A 19,781-nucleotide genomic window follows, 5' to 3' on the forward strand; every position below is an offset into this window, starting at 1 on the left:
CTTATAAAGAAAATGTAATTATTGATGTAATGGCAAGAAAAGTATTAATTATAACTTTGAGCACAAGGTAGATGCACTCAGTCGTCACACTGCTTGAATGAAAGGTGAATTTATTGTAAATATAAAATAAGAAATTTATTTTTAAAAAAGTATATCCGTTCCTCTTTTGATTTCTTTACTTTAATTTCCCCAGGTTTACTGCGGGCAACTTTCCGACTCCGATGAGCAAAACCTCCGGGCTTTGGAGAAGCATGTGAGTCAACCCACCTTTTATAAAATCCTTGAGGAACTTGGAGAGGGGGCAATCCAGGGGCGGGATTCAAATTTCTTAACAACCGGTTCTGTGGGTGTGGCCTAATTTTGGGGTGTGGCTTGATAGTCATGTGACCGGCTGGGCGTGGCTTGTATGTAAATATTATAAATATTTATGTAATATTAGATTATTATTTTTATTTAAAAAAAGCAACTTTTACCCCAAAATCAGGCAAGGCAGGCAGGCAGATTGAGTTGCACACAGAATCCCAGATTCATTCAGAGATCTATCTTTCTGCAATCGGCTACCTGAGTCTGTCACATAAAATTTGCTTGCAAGCAAACTTATAAAATTTGCTAGCAAGCAAACTCACAAAATTAACTCACAACATACCGTGTGTGTAAATCTTGATATTTTTTTATTTTAAAAAAAGAGCAACTTTTCCCCAAAATCAGGCAAAGCAGGCAGGCAGATTGAGTTGCTCACAGAATCCACAGATTCACTCAGACATCTACCTTTCTGCCATCTGCTACCTGAGTCTGCACTGAAAAATAGAAGCTTCGGTCCTAAGGAAGGTTCAGCTCTGCGTTTAGATTAGCTAGCTAATCTAAACGCACAGCAGAACAGCTGATGGTCGGGGTAGGGGAAGGAAAAATAGAAACTTAACCAAATGCAGGCAAGTTGGATGGCAAGCATGCCAGGTAAGGAGTAAGGGGGAGGAGAAGGGCCAGCCAGTAGAGCGATTTTCCAGTTCTACAAACTGAGCAGAATTATACAACTGGTTCTGTAGAACCAATCGGACCAGGTAGAATCCCACTCCTAGGGGAATCTCCTCCCTCCCCTTCCTTCTGCCTCCTGGCACCCAAAACAAAGGAACGACAGGTAAATCTCGACCCACAACCACAACTGAGGCCAAAATCCCATCGCCAAGCCCCCCCCCCCAAAAAAGTTAAGTGGCAACTGACTCATATTTATGACGGGGGGGGTCACGTCATTTTGCGACCTTCTGAGCCCCCAGAGTCAAGGGGGAAGCCAGATTCACTTAAAGACCATGTTACTAACTGAACGATTGCAGTGATTCGCTTAACAATGGTGGCAAGGAAGGTTGTGAAACGGAGCAAAAAACTCACTTCGCAACTGTCCTGCTTAACATTTGGGGCTCAATACCAATCATAAATCAGGGACCACCTGTAATTTAATCAGTTCTAACTTTTGAGGGCTTGTTTCTATACACATCAAACCCAAAGTGCACCTATAGACTGGGTGAAACCAGGCTCAATAGCAGGAACTGTGAGAGGGATCTTGGAGTCTTAGTGGACAACCAGCTAAATAGGAGCCAGCCGTGTGCAGCAGCTGCCAAAAAAGCCAATGCAATCCTAAGTTGCATTCACAGAGGGATACAATCCAGATCAAGGGAGGTACTAATACCACTCTGTAAAGCCTTAGCAAGGCCACACCTGGAGTACTGCATCCAGTTTTGCTCACTACACTATAAAAAAGATGTTGAGACCCTAGAAAAAGTGCAGAGAAGAGCAACCAGGATGATGAGGGGACTGGAGGCTAAAACATATGATGAACGGTTGCAGGAACTGGGCCTGGCTGGTCTAGGGAAGAGAAGGACCAGGGGAGACAGGAGAGCATCTTCCAATATTTGAGGGAGGGGCTGCCCCAGAGAGGAGGAAGGAGTGAAGCTATTTTCTCAAGCACCTTTGAAGGCCAGAGAAGAAATAATGGATGGAAACTGAACAAGGATTGATTCAGCCTGGAAATAAGGAAAAACTTTCTGACAGGGAGAACAATCAACCCATGGAACAGAAGTTGCCCTCAGAAGTTGTGGGAGCTTCATCCCTGGAGGCTTTCAAGAAGAGACTGGACTGCCATTTGTGGTGTAGGTGTAGGGTTTCCGGCTTGGTCAGGGGGTTGGACTAGATGACCTACAAGGTCCCTTCCAACTCTGATGATCTATATCTGTAATCAAGTGTCCGCACCAGTTGTATTTACACAGGATGCTTTAAACCAGGATTGGTAAAACACTGGAGCTGAGGTTTGTACAAGAGCCCAACCTGGATTGTTTGTATCAACACAGGCACTGAATCAAAACCACGTGAAGTGTTAGTACCTCTTTCTAAAGCCTTAGTAAGGCCACACCTGGAATATATACCTCAACCAATTTTGGTCACATTACAAAAAAAAGATGTTGAGACTTTGGAAAAAGTACAAAGAAGAGCAAGTAGGATGATTAAAGGCCCGGAGACTAAAACATATGAAGAACTGGTTGCAGGAATATAGAGAGTGGTGGAGTTTTGCTCTCTGTTTATATACTAGTCCCTTGCCCTGCTGGCGTTTGGTGGGAGTGTGGTTTTTTTCCTCCTTAATCGTGCTTTGATTAGACCATTGTTTCCTGCTTAATTGTTTGTCTGCTTGATCGTTCGCCTCCTCTGTAGTTTCCTTGATTAGGGTATTGTTTTCCGTTGGAGTGTTTGTCTGGGATTAATCCCTGCTTCTCTGGGCGAGGAGGCATCCCTGCTCCATTCGTTTCCATTTTAGTTTCCCATTGTCTCGTTTGAACGACGGGTAAATAAAGAAAGCATCCAAGAGCTATGGGACGTTGGTCCTTCACCTTAAAGTATTATATTGGTTATTAATGGGTCCGGATCGGAGAAAAATAGAGACTAAAAACATATGAAGAACAGTTGCAGGATTTGGGTTTGGCCGGTCTAGAGAAAAGAAGGACCAGGGGTGACATTACAGATTACAGATTAGCAGCGTTGGGAGGGACCTTGCAGGTCATCTAGTCCAACCCTCCGCCCAAGCAGGAGACCCTTCACCATTTCTGACAAATGGCAGTCCAATCTCTTCTTCAAAGCCTCCAGGGATGAAACTCCCACAACTTCTGAATATGTAACATATATAATATTATAATATAGCAGGATAGCAGCATTGCAGTATTTGAGGGGCTGCCACAAGGAAGAGGGAGGGGTCAACTTATTTTCCAAAGCACTTGAAGGAAAGACAAGAAGCAACGGATGGAAACTAATCAAGGACAGAAGCAACCTTAGAACTAAGGAGAAAACTTGCTGACAGCGAGAACAATTCATTCGTGGAATGGCTTTTTCTCCAGACGTTGTAAATGCTTCCATCCCTGCAGGTTTTTAAGAAGAGAGTGGATGGCCGTTTGTCTGAAACGGTGTAGGCTCTCCTGCTTGAGCCAGGGGCTGGACTAGATGACCTCAAAGGTCCCTCCAAGCTCTATTCTGATTCTGGAGCTAGGTTGGAGTGGCCAGGAAAACCCAACCTTGTGGAAACCCAAACCAGGGGGTGAATTAGGTCCCCGGAGTTGTGTGGATGTAGCCGAGAGGACTTCCCCATTTCCCGATGAGTGACTTAACCCCCCCTTTTTTTTAAAAGCGAAACCAGGTTGTTTTAAAACAGGAGGGACTTCTTCATTTGTGAATGTGGTTTTGTTTCAGATTCTGGTTTCCTACAAGCGTCTCCAAAGCCTCCAGAAGTTGCAACCACGCCAGGCCAAACCCATGGAGCCTCCCAGGAGCAGCTACAGCGAGCTGGACAGCAAGATCCTGCAGTTGTGCGGTAAGGACAGAGGTTAAAGGGCAGGAGAGACCCCTCACTAACCAACTTTGTATACAGGTAGTCTCAGGGATGGGCTGCTGGGGGCTCGCAGGGGCTCGGGGGAGCCCCCTAGTTAAGACTCTGTGGGGCTCGGAGAGCCCCCAATAACCTCACGAAGACAAGCAGCCGGGGAAAGCTCTTCATAGGCATCATTGAACTTCTGAGCATTTCACACTTGGTAACAGTGTGGCAAGCTAGATAAACGATCCACTTGGCGCTCGTGAGGGAGAGCCATGGAGAAAATCCGATAGGGTAGCCACTAGCCTCCGAGGGGATTCATTCCCAAATAATAAGAATCACATAACTCACCAGAAACTCCACTAAGGCCCCCAAGATCACCCTCACAGTCACTGCCAATAAGCCTGGTTTCACCCAGTCTTTTCTTTTAAGTATTAAATGCACAAAATAATACAACAAGTTTTGGGTATATTATCATTTTTTTTTTAGGTAATTAGGGCAAAGAAGCGCCATTGAGTTGGTCACACCTACCCAGTCACATGACCACCTAGCCACGCCCACCCAGCCACGCCCACCCAGCCAGTCATTAGGGTAGAGAGCCCCTTGCTAAAATAAATTTGAAGTCCACCCCTGGGTAGTCCTCAATCAGACCCAGGAATTCTGGGAGTTAAAATCCACAGGCTATACAGGGGCCGTAGTTCCCCAGACCTGATTAAAGGAACGAAGCAAACTTCACAAACTTATAATGCAGGAAATCCTCGACTTTCGACCATTCCTTTAGTGGCTGCTCGAAGTCACAACGGCAGTGAAAATAAGCAACCGATGACCGTTTTTTTGCACTTACGACCATTGCAGCTTTTCCTCCACCACCACCACCAACACACACACACCTGGCCACATGACCAACATTTGGATTCTTGGCGACTGGCATGGAAACTGACTTGTATTTAGGATGGTCGCCGCGTCCCAGGATCTCATGATCCGCTTCGGCGGCCTTCCAACGAGCAACCTCAATGGGAAAAGCCAGTTCCACTTAACGGCCATGTTACTGGCTTTAAGAACTGCAGCGATGCGCTTAATGGCGGTGGCGAGAAAGGTTATAAGATGAGGCAATTGTATGCCCATAAAAAACAGAAATTTGGGGCTGAATGGTGGTGCTAAGTCCTGGGCCATCTCTATCTGTATTTGCTGCATTGTGCAATTTAGTCTGTCATAGAAAGTCCAGAAATATTTCACAAGAAGAGTTCTCCACTCTTCTACTCGTTGTAGAATACCTTATGCCACCAGACTTGAAATTCTAGAACTTGAAAATCTTGAATTACGCCGTCTTCGGTCTGACTTAAGCATGGTATATAAAATCATACATTGCAATGTCCTACCTGTCAATGAATACTTCAGCTTCAACCATAACAACACAAGAGCACACAATAGATACAAACTCAAAGTAAACCGCACCAAACTTGATTGCAGGAAATACGACTTCAGCAACAGAGGGGTCAATGTCTGGAATACTCTACCCGACTCTGTAGTTTCTTCCCCAAACCCCAAAAACTTTAACCTTAGACTGTCTACTATTGACCTCACCCCTTTCCTAAGAGGTCTGTAGGGGCGTGCATAAAGCGCACCAACGTGCCTACCGTCCCTGTCCTATTGTTTCTCTTATTCTTTTATTTTTCTTATATGTACCCATTTCATGTATTCACAACTATGTATACACTTATACTTATTATCTTGTAAACAATTGGCAAATCAAATAAATAAATAAAATAAATAAATAAATAAATAAATATAGATCAGGGGTCGCCCACCTTTTGGACCTCAGGGACCAACAAACTCCTAATTTTAAATCCCACGGACCAGAGACCCTGGGAAAATCCCCCAAAATGTCTGCAGGAAAATCCCCCACCCTGTTTTCCTACCGATCGATCGTTCTTTATTTGGGATCGCAGGATACCGTCTCCAGCTCCGTTCTCAGGGGGGAGAGAGAGAGAGAGAGAGAGAGACTTTTGGCTTCATGCAAGGAAAGCAGCAGGAGCTGCAGAAGTCTTTCTTTCTCTCCCCCAAACTCCACCAGAAATGAGCCTCTTGGAGCAGGAGGCCTTGCAGGGTCCCAAAGACTCATTTCTGGTGGAGTTTGGGGGAGAGAAAGAAAGACTTTGGCTGCTTTCCTTGTGTGCAGCCAAAAGCAGAAGAAGAAAGAAGCAGAAATGAGCAGCCCGGTGGCCAGGCCAGGAGTGCGGGGTGAGTGGGGCAAGTTCCCCCCTCCACCCTTTCCCCCCTCCCCTCACTCCCTTGTGTTGTTCACAATGCAAGCGACACAAGCCTTGTGTTCCCACGGGCCATGTGGGTGGCGCAGCCTTGTGTTCCCATGCAGCCTGGATTAATTCCTTTGGGGGGGCTACATTTCTCTGCGGACCACCAACATTTTCTCACAGACCCCTAGTGGTCCCTGGCCCACTGGTTGGTGACCACTGGAATAGAAGGAAACTGTCTTGTTATTATCAGGTGTCGACATGGCTGAATGTTTTATTTCTTGTTTTACACGGCCGTGCCACCGTTCATGGTGCGATGCGTGCCACCTGGCATTGTGTGTCGACCGTGCCAATGTTGTCATTCCAATTACTCAACCCGTAATCTGTTGCCTTTCAGGGGAACTGTACGATCTGGATGCAGCCTCCCTCCAGCTCAAAGTCATTAATTACGTGAGTAATTAGCATTTCCTTCCATTAAGAAGGGGCCGCCAGGCCTTTCCCACTACTGGGGAATTCTGGGAGTTGAAGTCCACCCACTGTCAGGGTTCCAGCGATCGCCCTAATTAAATCATGATCCTCGAGCCAAACTTCAAAAAACTTCCAAGGATTCCTGGCCCTGCCCTGTGTGAAGCCCACTCTGGCCCACGTCATTCACAGTCCCCTGGGACCCTGTTTCCCCCCTGGGTGTGTCATAAGTCAGATTCTCCAACTGAGCACCTTCACGGGCTGGGTGTCATCAATCACGTTCTCCAATTGAATATATTCACAGGCAAAAACTCTGGTAGTTTAGTTACAATCTTTTAAAGCTAAGAGTTGGAATGTACTTTTGCTTTGCTGCACTGCTCTTCCATATTTCCTTCCTTCCCCCCACACTTTTTTTTTTATGGCAACTACTAAAATAGGCATAGGAATGTTTTTTTTTTTTGAGTTGACACTCACCTTCAAGTGGCCAAGGTTGAAAATTTTTAGTTTAGTCTGGTTTCTAAGTAAACTTTGACCTCCGTAAAGGTGAAGGTAAAATGCTCCCCTCCTTGCACATATGTGCTAGTTGTTTTTGGCTCTACGGGCCGGTGCTCATCTCCATCCAAAGAAGAAGAAGAGCCAGCGCCATCCGAAGACGTCTCCGTGGTCATGTGACTGGCATGACTAAACACCTTCGAAGACGCATGGGGCGCTGTTCCCTTCCCACCAAAGGGGTCCCTATTTTTCTACTTGCATTTTTTAAACGTGCTTTCGAACTGCCAGGTTGGCAGGAGCTGGGACAAGGAACGGGAGCTCTTTCCATGACGCGGCGCTGGGGATTCGAACCGCCGAACTGCCGACCTTTCTGATCGACAAGCTCAGCGTCTTAGCCGCTGAGCCACCGCGTCTCCTGACCTCCATAAGAGAGGAATAATTCTTCCCTTTCTGTTTCAAGTCCACACAACGTAGAATCTTAGGGCTGGAAAGGGACCTTAGAGGTCTTGTAGTCCAGCCCCCCTGCTCAATACAGGAAACTACCCATATTGGTCAAAAGTCTGCAGAGGTTCTCAGCTATCCAGGTCATGGTTGTCTCAAAGGTGATTTTTCAAGAGGCAACTGGACTTTCTGGTGTTTCTCTGAAGACGTTTCGCGTCTCGTCTTTTTCGTCTTCAAAGAAAAAAACAAGAAGGTCCAGTTGCCTCTTTAAAAAGCACCTTTGGGACAACCATATTGGCCATAGTAGGTGTCCAGTTTCTTCTTGAAAACCTCCAGTGATGGAGCATCCACAGCTTCTGAAGGCAACTTTTGTTCCACTGGTTAAATGTTGTTCCTGTCAGGAAATTTCTCCTTAGTTTTAGACGGGGTCTCTCTTTAAATGATCTTCCACCCATTTCTCCAAAGCCAGATGGAAACAGATGGAAACCCACCAAGGAGAAAAGCAACGGAGAACTAAGCAGAAATTAGTGAGAAAAATTAATCAGTGGAATAGCTTCTCTCCAGAAGTTGTGAATGCTCCAACACTGGAGGTTTCTAAAAAGAGATTGGACAGCTAGTTGTCTGGAATGGTGGATGGTCTCCTGGTTGAGTAGAGGGTTGGTCTAGATTGTAGAAGATCTCCAAGATCCCTTCCAACTCTTTTACACTGTTACTGCATTGAAGAATAAGTCAGCCTCCTCTATGACAGTCCTTCAAATGTTGGAAGACTGCTATTATGTCACTCCTAGTCTTTCTCTTCATGAAAGTAGATATTCCCAGTTCCCTCAAATGTTCATCAGATGTTTCAACCTCAAGAACCTTGATCTTCTTTGTTCATCTCCACCCTATGCTGGTCGTGTCCAAGACGCTCCATCTTTCTTCTTCTTCTTCTTCTCCTTCTCCTGCAGCTGAAGCAGGAGACCCAGTCTCAATGTTGCTGTCTTCTCTTGGTCTCAGAGGACAACAATCAACTCTTCTGTCAGGTGAGTGAGATCTCTTTGGCCAAAGTCTACGCTGTGACTTCCTGGCATGAAGTTATGGCCTGCCGGCGGACCAGCAGAGCTAGCAGCAGAGTTGGACAAGTGAGGAGGTTGAGGAGGAAACCTGGGCCAGTCCTGGAGTCTGGGGAAGGTCCGGACGAGGGCTCTGTGTCGGAGGCAGAGATGGGGCCAGGGCCATCCGACAGTTATCAGCTGCCTTTGGAGTCGAAGATCAGTGGGGCAGAAGAATAGCTGGAGCCTGCTCCCAGTGTGCGCATGCACAGAGCTGCCAGAGGAAAGGAACAATTAAAGAACAAGGGTCGACTCAGGAGTAAAGGCTCAGGTGGATGGTGAATGGCCCTTCCCACAGGGATTAAAAGAGGAGCAAAAGGGGAGGGGCTTTTGACAGGAAACAATTTGTTCGTTCCAGCTGTGTGAAGCTCTGTCTGTGCATCTCAGAGACTCTGTGCTGAGTCCTTCCTTGTCAGCACTGCGTTTGGAAATATTTACTTGGCAGCTCTCCAAGCTAGATGAGGTCTGTGCTCTTAATTACACCCGTGAAAGGCTGCTGGCCAGGCCTTTGGCTGAATGTGAATGCAAGAAATTCACCCTCGTTTAATAAAAGGGGTTTTGCCAGGAGAAAGAGTCGGCTTAGTGCTTTTGGGGGAAAGCCAAGGTCAGAACACTTCATAGGACACCCCAGACCCCATTAGCTATTCATCATGGGGGTGGCCGAATCTGCCCTTTGTTTTTTTCCAACTTTGCTGGCTAAGGAGGGTGTCTGGGGTGGTAAAAGTTGTAATTTTAATTCAATAATACAATTTAATGTTTCATTTGATTTCATTTCATTGTAAGTTTACCAACTTAACAATATTTGAAATATTCAGAAAACTTTTTTTTGTTACACCTTCTTTGGCTCAGAATGGGGTAAGGGATTGCAGATGTTGTGACCTGAATTTAATTTAATGTAATGTTTATTTATTTATTTTTCATTTCATTGTAACATTACCAATTTGCAATACTCGAAATATTCAGAAAACACATTTGTTGACACCTTCCTTGGCTGAGAGCGGTGTAAACTGCAAAGGTCGTGACCTGAGTTTAATAATCTAATCTAATCTTTTTAATTTCATTTTTCACTACAATATTTGAAATACTTTGCAGTCCTTGAAATAATCAGAAAACACATTTGTTACATTTTATGGCTATATTTATTTACCTATTTAAGGATCAAATTTCTATACTGTCCGTGTCACTTAGGAGATTCTGGGTGGTTTGCCCTGAAAAATACAATAGTATGAAAGAGTCAAAAAAACAAAGATTAAAAACAAAATTAAAACAAGGTCAGAATGAATAATCTGTCATCATTCCAGAATCAATAAACTTGTGATTTGGCTTCTCTGTCTTTAAATTTTAAATTCTATCTCTCACTCTTTTCCTCAGCCAGTCACAGTCCTTACTTTGAGCACCATTTTTCAATTGTAAACTGTTTTTTACGTTTCCGTTGTTCATTTAGTAAAGCTCTCTTAGCAGCAAGAAATACAAATGGAATAAGACCTTGAATAATCAATTTAGCATTCTCTCCCTCAAAGAAATCACCTCAATTCAGGAAACGCTTTCTGTCTAATTATCGATCTTACTTCCTGGAATATTTGCGAGATGGGCAGCTGTATAAATTGGATGAGATAAAGAGAGACAGACACAACCAATAGAAAGAGATGAAAAGTAGATAGGGGAGAGAAAGAGGTGATAGAAGAGAAAGACAAGATTAGATAGATAGATAGATAGATAGATAGATAGATAGATAGATAGATAGATAGATAGATAGATAGATGGATGAAAGAGAGATGGGGGAGGGAGGGAGAGAGAGAGAGAGAGAGGGAGAGAGAGAGGGATGGATAGAGATAGACAGATAGATAGACAGATAGACAGATAGACAGATAGACAGATATAGATAGATATAGATATAGATAGATATGGATGGAGATAGATAGATAGATAGATAGATAGATAGATAGATAGATAGATAGATAGATAGATAGATAGATATAGATATAGATATAGATATAGATATAGATATAGATATAGATATAGATATAGATATAGATATAGATAGATATGGATGGAGATAGATAGATAGATGATAGATAGATAGATAGATAGATAGATAGATAGATAGATAGATAGATAGATAGACAGACACAGAGAGGTGATAGAGACATGAAGAGAAAGAGAGACAGACAGACAGACAGACAGACATAGAGAGAAAGAGATGATAAAGAAATAGGGAGATGGATGGATGGATGATAGACAGATGATGGAGAGAGATGAAGAGAGAGAGAGACAGAGACAGAGAGGAAAGAGACATATGAAAGAGAGAGAGATGATAGAGAAATAGGGAGATAGATGACAGATAGATGATAGATGATAGAGATAGAAGATAGAGACATGAAGAGAGAGAGAGAGAGATACATAGAGAGAGAGAGACAGGAAAGATAGACATAGAGAGAGAGATGATAAAGAAATAGAGAGATGGATGGATGGATGATAGAGATGATAGAGAGAGAGATGGAGAGAGATACACAGAGAGAGAGAGAGAGAGGAAAGGGACAGACATATGAAAGAGAGAGGGAGATGATAGAGAAAAGGGGATATAGATAGTTAGATCTAGAAATAGATGAAGATAGAGAGAGAGATGCAGAGAGAGACAAATAGGAAAGAGAGAGAGAGGCAGACCTATGAGAGAAAGATGATAGAGACATAGGGATAGATTGAACTAGATGGAGATGGAGATAGAGACAGACAGGGAGGGAGGGAGGGAGGGAAGAAGGGAGGGACGGATGGATGGATGGAACAGCCTGGCTCCAGGAGTTATGGGTTCTTCCCTGCCTTGAGCTACGCTGGTTGAGGAATTCTGGTAGTTGAAGTCCACAAGCCTTAAAGTGGCCCCATTTGGAGACCCCTGTTCTAACGGGATGGGAAACAACAGGGAAAAATTCAGGAGGGTTTGTTTGTTTTTTCCTGACCAGCCCAAATTTTTGTCCCTCTTCCTCCCAACGGACTTTTGTAAGGAACAAAACTCCCCCAAGTCTTCCACGTTTCCAGTTGCCAATCCCTTCAGGTTCCCTTCTCCTTCCTTCCTCCACTTCTCCGTTGATCTCTCCTTCTTTCTTGCAGGTGGTTGGAGACAAAGTCTTGGAGGAGGACATGAGCTTCCCGGTAAGTTGTTCAACCTGCCCTTCTCCTTGGGAGGCTACAGCAGGGCTGGGCTGCTACCGGTTCGTCCCGGTTCGGGCGAACCGGTAGCTAATTTTATGGCCGCTTTGGTGAGCCGGCAAATCTCATCCTTGCCCTGCCCCTCAAGGCGAGTCCCCACGTGGCCTGTTTTGGATCCCAGCTAAGTACAGGGTTTGGGAGCTCCAGGAGGCCAGAAACGGGCCCATTTCCAGCCTCTGAAGGACCTCCAGAGCCCAAGGAGGCTGTTTTCGCCCTCCTGGGGACTCAAGGGAAGCCTCTGGAACCCTGGAAGATGAAAAGGGGGCCACCTGGAAGTTCTGGAAGGCCAAAAACAGGCTCGTTTCCGGCCTCCAGAGGGTCTCCGGAGCCCAGGGAGGGTGAAACCCCCTCCCCCGCATGGTGCAGGAGGCTGACTAGGCCACACCCACCCAGCAACTGGGTCAGAGAACCGATGGCTAAAACTTTTGAAGCCTACCCCGGGCTCAAGTTGCGATTGCTAATCCTGTCTCGAGTAGTGTGATGACCCAAAGGCGCGTGGCACAAAAAGAACAAAAGTCACCAAAGTAGAATAAATTCCCTTTAATGCCTCCAACTTGGCCCCCAATGTCCAATTGTTCTCGGTGGGAGATCAAACTCTTCCAAAAAACACTGTCTACGAAGGGAAGAAATGCAGTTCGAACCCAAAGTAGAAATAAATTAGAAATAAATAAAAACCAACACAAACCACACTGCAGCAATTAACAAGACAGGCCAGGATAATAAATTGCAGACTTCCAAAAGATAATGAAGCGCACGCAGTTGGGAGGATGGCAAAACCAAGATAAGACTTGACAAACGAAAATAATGCACGTTTTGCTTCCGGCAAGGTGCTGTGCGGAAACGCCCTCTTTATCCTGTTTTCCCAGCTGCAGCTAATGAAGGGAATCAGGGCCCTTTCCTCTCCCGTAAGCCAGGTTGCTCCCTTCTCCATTCCTCCCTGTGTGCCCTAGCATGCAGAGGGAGTGGGCCTGGGTCTGCCTCTGAATGCCCAGCCGGGCTTTGCCCTTCTCCCGTTTCTTCCACAGCCACTGGAGCCACACTCCCGCTCCCTGTCAGCTGCTCAATCTCCCCCTCAGGATCAGACTCCAACAAGGGCATGACAAGTAGTGTCTTACACACACACACACACACACACACACACACACACACACACACACACACAAAGAAGCGTTTGCAGCCTTAATAGAGCTCCAAGTTGACTTCACAAAGAAAATAAAAGATGTGCAAAAGATGGTAGATGTGCGTGATGTCATAATGCAGATATGAAGGAGGCCCGTTGGGTGGTCTCCACCAGTTTTCCTGACCTGGAGCACATTTGGCCTTGGTTAGAAGCGAAGCAACAGATTATTCTGAATTCCATCCGTCAATCAAAAGTTAATTAAATCTTGTGAAATCCCGGTGACTTAACTCTCCGGATTAAGAAGGCGAGAAGAACATCTGGCACAAGGCAGGTGGCATTTTTTTCCCTTGACGCACCTCGACGTTGAGGTTCTCCTCCATAAAATTAAAATGCGAGAAGACCGGCATTTGTTTCTCGATTGGGATTTATTATGGTTTGTGAGGGGATCCTTGGTGGTCTCCGAGCTTGTTGGTTTTTTTTTTGAAGAACTTTCAGTACCCAAACTAGGTAACATCAGTCACTGATGATGTTACCTAGTTGGGTCATGAAACGTCTGGAAGAAAACAAGCTCAGAGAGCACCAAGGACAACCTCAGGTCAACCCCGAGCTACCAATATTCTCCTTTGTTGGATCATGGTTTGTTGTCCATGTCCTCCTCTAGCAATTTTGAGCAGCTTCCACCTCATCGAATCATAAGGCAGGCAAGAAAGATTCCAAGAGCCTCGGTTGATGTCAGAGTCTATTCACCAACTGGAGTGGAGTTTAGGAACAAGGTCAGCCAATGAGAGCTGAGTTGAGGCCTGAAACTTAAAGAGAGAATCTGGGCCTGATTTATCTCTGTTCTGTGCTCAGCTCTATAAGTGAAAGAGAAACTTAACTTGCTTGCTTGCCGAAAACCAGAGCTCTGCTCTCAACCTGTAACTTCTCTGCTTCTGTTTGAGTTGGCTCCACGTTGGAGAAATCTACAACTGGTATTGTAAAATTTACTTTATATGTTAATAAAGAAGTTAAATGAAGCTTCAGCCATCTGTGTTCACTATTTCTGGCACTGAATTTACGCTGCAGTACTCTGGACAGTTGACCTCTACCTTGGCAAGGGAGTCTTCTTCTCCAAAAGTCCCACCAAAGGACTTCTCCAGCCTTTCAGACATTCCACCAAAGCTCGGTTTCCTAGGTCTAAAGTCCTACCTCCACCCCAGTCTCTATGTTTGGTTGTTCTCATGATCTCTCTTCCCCACCTCCCTCACTCTCTCCCTCCCTCCCTCTGTTTTCCACCCAGTTAACCGTTGGACACTTGGGAAAAGTTGTGGAAGTGAAGCAATCCCTTATCCTGGAAGACATCAGCTTGGTAGGTCCATCAAAAATGTCGGGTTGGGTTCCTCCCTTTGGGCCATAATTTCCGGTAGTCCTCAACTTACCCCTTAATGGCTGTTCAACATTACAGCACGCTGGAAAAAGTGGCTTATTAGGATTGTTTTTCACACGTTTGTTTGTTGCAGCATCCCCATAGTCACGTGATCAAAATGCAGGTGCTTGGCAACAGAGCAGGGGGTTGGACTAGAAGACCTCCAGGGTCCCTCCCAGCTCTAGGATTCTATGAAATTGGTAGATAAGATATACATGATGGGTAGAAAGATAGATAAGATAGATGAGAGAGAGGGGGTGTAGATTATGGATAGAGAGAGAGAGATAGATAGATAGATAGATAGATAGATAGATAGATAGATAGATAGATAGATAGATAGATAGATAGATAGATAGGCATAGAGGGATAGATAGATGGATGGATGGATGGATAGATAGATAGATAGATAGATAGATAGATAGATAGATGATAGATAGATAGATAGATAGATAGATAGATAGATAGATAGATAGATAGATAGATAGATAGATAGATAGATAGATAGATAGATAGATACGAAGGTAAGCAGGGATAGATGGATGGATGGATGGATAGATAGATAGATAGATAGATAGATAGATAGATAGATAGATAGATAGATAGATAGATAGATAGATAATTATGAATAGAGAGATAGCTGATAGATAGATTAATAGATTGATATAACTGATAGCAGATACATAGATGATAGATAGATAGATAGATAGACAGACAGACAGATGATAGGTAGGTAGATAGATATAGCTGATATAGATAGATTAGAGAGATAGATATAGAGAGACAGAGGGAGTGAGAGAATGTTCTGTTATTCTGACTCATATTTATGATGGTTGCAGCATCTCGGGGTTACGTGATCCCCTTTTGTGATCTTCTCCCCAGGCAAGTCCATGGGGAAGCCAGATTCATTTATCAACCTTGTTACTAGTTTAGCAACTGCGGCGATTCGCTTAACAACCATGTTAAGAAAGGTCGTAAAATGGGACAAAGCTGTCCTGCTGCGCCACAGAAATTTTGTTCATAAGTCGAGGACTGCCTGCAATTTATCATGCGATGTCCATCAAGAAGGCGTGTGCCTTTTAATTGAAGTCATTCATTGGGGAAAGAACTATGGATTCCCTGGTCGTTTTGCCCCCATCCATGAACGAGGGTCTCATCATGGGGCATCTGATGAAAAGGAGAAGCCACAGCTGGTTGTGTTGTGGTCCACCAGTGGCCAGTGGAGATGGCAGCAGAATCGGAGAGTGGGGAGGAACGTGGGCCAATCCTGGAGTCTGGGGAGGGCTCGGACGAGGGATCTGCGTCCGACACAGAGATGGGGCCAGGGCCACCTGGGAGTGTTGTGCCGACTCCGGAGCCTCTGGAACCTGACAGCAGCGAGGAAGAGGAACAGCGGGAGCCTGTTCCCAGTACGTGCATGCGCAGAGCTGCCAGAAGGCAAGAACAGTTAAGACAAAAGGGGCGACTCGGGAGGAAGGCTGCAAGATGATTGGCCCCTCCCATGAGAATAAAGGAGGAGCCAAGGGACAGGAGCCTTTGCAGGAAGCAACTTTTGTTTGTTCTGGTCGGTTTAAACTCTTGAAGCTCCACGTTGACTTTGTGCTCCATTTGGCCTCGTACAGCTAATTGGCCATTTAATGGTTGGCAGCATTTCAAGGGGGATAAAGGTGGGTGCTTATCAGCCTTATCCTGAAGGACCTGTGGGACTATTCACACACTGTTTGGGGCTCATTACGGGCTGTGGATGCATATAATTCACAGCCGTTGAAATAAAAAGAGGGTTTTGGGGACTAAGCGTGTGTTTGTTGCCGTCTCAGGAAGCCTCAGTCAGAACAGGTTGATTGACACCCACGTTGTCTTTCTTTCGTTCCAGGAGGAGCACAAGCAACTGAACACCATGTTGGGCTTTGAGGTGACCTCCATGCTGTGTGTCCCCGTGGTCAGCAGAGCCACCTCCCAGGTGGTGGCCTTGGCCTGCGCCTTCAACAAACTTGGTGGAGAAAGGTGAGCTGGGGACTTGGTCGTACTCAGAAGGATGGAATCTTTAACCAAAGCACAGAGTTGGAAGGGACCTTGGAGGTCTTCTAGTCCACCCCCCCTGCTCCAGCAGGAGTCCCTATAGCAGGGAGGATAGAAGTAGAGAGGGTGGTGGGAAGGAAGGAAGGAAGGAAGGAAGGAAGGAAGGAAGGAAGGAAGGAAGGAAGGAAGGAAGGAAGGAGAAGAGATGGAAGGAAGGCATGAAATAGAGGAAGGAGGAAGGAAAAAAGGAGAAGAGATGGAAGGAAGGAATGAAATAGAGGTGGGAGGGAGGAAGGAAAGAAGGAGAAGAGATGGAAGGAAGGAAGTAGAGGAGGGAGGGAGGAAGGAGACAAGAAGAAGGAAGGAAGGAGAGGAGGAGATGAAGGAAGGAAGGAAGGAAGGAAGGATAAGAGCATAACAGAGTAACAAAGTTGGAAGGGACCTTGAAGGTCTTCTAGTCCAACCCACTGCTCAAAGCAAGAAGCCCTATACCATTCCACACAAGTGGCTGTCCAGTCTCTTAAAAGCCTCCAGTGATGGAGAAGGGAAGGAAGGATAGAAGTAGAGAGGGTGGGGGGAAGGAAGGAAGGAAGGAAGGAAGGAAGGAAGGAAGGAAGGAAGGAAGGAAGGAAGGAAGGAAGGAAGGAAGGAAGGAAGGAAGGAAGGAAGGAAGGAAGGAAGGAAGGAAGAAGAGATGGAAGGAAGGCATGAAATAGAGGAGGGAGGGAGGAAAGAAAGAAGGATAAGAGATGGAAGGAACGAAGTAAAGGAGGGAGGGAAGGAGGAGAAAAGGAGAAGGAAGGAAGGAGAGGATGAGATGAAGGAAGGAAGGATAAGAGCATAACAGAGTAACAAAGTTGGAAGGGACCTTGAAGGTCTTCTAGTCCAACCCACTGCTCAAAGCAAGAAGCCCTATACCATTCCACACAAGTGGCTCTCCAGTCCCTTCTTAAAAGCCTCCAGTGATGGAGCACCCACAACTTCTGGTGGCAAGCAGTCCCACTTATTTACAGATTAACAAGAGTGGGAATGGATCTTGTAGGTCATCTAGTCCAACCCTGAAGACAAGCCGTTCCACTGGTTAATTGTCCTGGCCGTTAGGCAGTTTCTTCTCTCCTGGATGAGTTTCCATTCCTTGCTTGTCCTGACTCTTCAGGGGGCTTTGGTCCCAAAGATGAGCCTCTCTTCTTGGTGGCAGCCCCTCCAGGATTGGAAGATGCTGTCATGTCCCCCTGGCCCTTCTGGGCATCTTACAGCTCGATAACCTCCAGCATGAACCAGTTGACAATGCGATCAGTAAAGAAGGCACCCAAAGAACGATAGACTCGTAGGGTTGGAAGGGACCTTGGAGGTCTTCTAGTCCAACCCCCTCCTCGAATGGGAGACCTTACTCCACTCCGGACAAACGGTTGTACAGCCTCTACTTGAAAACCTCCCCTGATAGAAGACTCAGAACTTCGGAGGGGAAGCTGCACCCCCCATTCTCTGTTTATCATATTATCTGTTATGGTTCCAGTCATTATCCCTGACAAGGATTCTCACGGTTGGAAATTCCTCCTGAATTCCAGGTTGCTTCTCCCCTTGGTTGGTTTCCATCCGTTGCTTCTTCTCCTGCCCTTCAGGGGGATTTGGAGAATAAGTTGACCCCCCTCCTCTCTGTGGCAGCCCCTCAAATGCTGGAATAATGCTACAATGTCACCCTTAATCCTTCTTTTCATTAAATTAGACCAGGGGACTCTGGTCCTTGTGGACTCCAACTCCCAGAATTCCCCAGCCAGCAAAGCCAGGCAGGGCTTGAACTCACAGCCTCCTGCTTTCTAGCCAGGTACCCTAACTCAGAAGTCCCCAAACTTGGCAACTTTAAGACTTGTGGACTTCAACCCCCAGAATTCCCTAGCCAGCCATGAATGATAGAGTTGGAAGGGACCAGAAGGGTCATCTAAGTCAGGAGTCTCCAACCTTGGCCATTTTAACACTGGTGGACTTCAACTCCCAGATTTCCCCAGCCAGCCAGGAATGATAGAGTTGGAAGGGACCAGAAGGGTCATCTAAGTCAGGGGTCTCCAACCTTGGCCATTTTAAGACTTGTGGACTTCAACCCCCAGATTTCCCCAGCCAGCCAGGAATGATAGAGTTGGAAGAGACCAGAAGGGCTATCTAAGTCAGGGGTCTCCAACCTTGGCCATTTTAAGACTGGTGGACTTCAACTCCCAGAATTCCCCAGGCAGCCAGGAATGATAGAGTGGGAAGAGACCAGAAGGGCTATCTAAGTCAGGGGTCTCCAACCTGGGCCATTTTAAGACTTGTGGACTTCAACCCCCAGAATTCGCCAAGCTGGCTAAGGAATTCTGGGAGTTGGAGTCCACAAATCTTAAAGTTGCCAAGGTTGAAGACCCCCAAACTAGACGTACCCAATTCCTGCAAATGTTCTTCGTATATTTTAGCCCCCAGTTCCCTAATCCTCTTTCTTGCTCTCCTCCGTTTCCTGCAGCTACACCGAAGCGGATGTCTACAAAATCCAACATTGCTTCTGCTACACGTCGACGGTGCTGACCAGCACGTTGGCCTTCCAGAAGGAGCAGAAACTCAAGTGGGAGTGTCAGGTAAGGGGTACAACCCCCCACCCACCCCCACCGGTCCTTGGGCTTTCTTGTCCCCAGGTAGCCCCGAGAACGAGCTGTCCCCGTAGAAAACAAACTCCAAGGCACTTCAGTTCCTCCAAGATTGCATACGTCATTTTGGCACAAAGTGGTGAAAACCGACTCTGAGATTTTCCCATGGCTTTTACCTACTTAAAAGTAAAAAAAAATTCCCCTTCCCCCCTCCCCAAGTCACTGGTCACGCTGTCCAATCCAGGTGCTGGCTGGTTGCTGGGTTACCGGCTCCTCCTCTGGCCAGCCACTGGTGAGAATGTCCTTGGTTCCTACACGATAACTTTATTGTTTCGGCTACAAAACCCCATCAAACTATTTCCCGCACTGCTGTGTGTGGCAACCCCGAAGCCTCCAAGATGGCTTCGGCGAAGTTCCATTTCAGACAAGTGACTGTACACTTGACACACTTCCCCAGAAGAAGATAACCAAGTTTCTTCTAATATTGAGATGTGGCGAGTTTGGAAGCACTTATATAAATTCAAATACCCAGGTTAGTTAGAAATATCTATAGGTGTCCGGAAAAAAAAGACTTGAATGCCTGGTTTGGGTTGCAATACTCTAAATGACCTCCAGAGGGCGCCAGAGATTATCTTTGCTCTCCCCTAGTGGCTCTTCTGATAGGGGGCTCAGGGGCTAAGACGCTGAGCTTGTTGATCAGAGAGGTCGGGAGTTCGACGGTTCGAATCCCTAGCACCGCGTGATTCGTCCCAGCTCCTGCCAAACCTGGCAGTTCAAAAGCAGGTCAAAAGTGCAAGTAGAGAAGAATAGGGACCCCTTTGGTGGGAAGAGAACAGCGTTCT

The 19,781-nt window shown here is 46.0% G+C and overlaps 1 protein-coding gene across 1 annotated transcript in view; it reads left to right on the forward strand.

The window, feature by feature from the left end:
• Window positions 1-19,781, forward strand: part of PDE2A (phosphodiesterase 2A) — a 224,329-nt gene that overhangs the window by 171,028 nt on the left and 33,520 nt on the right. The window contains exons 6-13 of the mRNA XM_087965919.1: window positions 194-253; window positions 3,724-3,844; window positions 6,491-6,543; window positions 8,439-8,513; window positions 11,688-11,729; window positions 14,186-14,254; window positions 16,182-16,312; window positions 18,819-18,930. Of these exons, the coding sequence (XP_087822045.1) occupies window positions 194-253; window positions 3,724-3,844; window positions 6,491-6,543; window positions 8,439-8,513; window positions 11,688-11,729; window positions 14,186-14,254; window positions 16,182-16,312; window positions 18,819-18,930 (663 nt within the window). The remainder of the gene's footprint in view (window positions 1-193; window positions 254-3,723; window positions 3,845-6,490; window positions 6,544-8,438; window positions 8,514-11,687; window positions 11,730-14,185; window positions 14,255-16,181; window positions 16,313-18,818; window positions 18,931-19,781) is intronic.

Source organism: Notechis scutatus, chromosome 5 (assembly GCF_049901735.1).
Source record: "Notechis scutatus isolate UNSWTSFEM ecotype Mainland chromosome 5, rNotScu1.2, whole genome shotgun sequence".
Classification (NCBI taxonomy): domain Eukaryota; kingdom Metazoa; phylum Chordata; class Lepidosauria; order Squamata; family Elapidae; genus Notechis; species Notechis scutatus.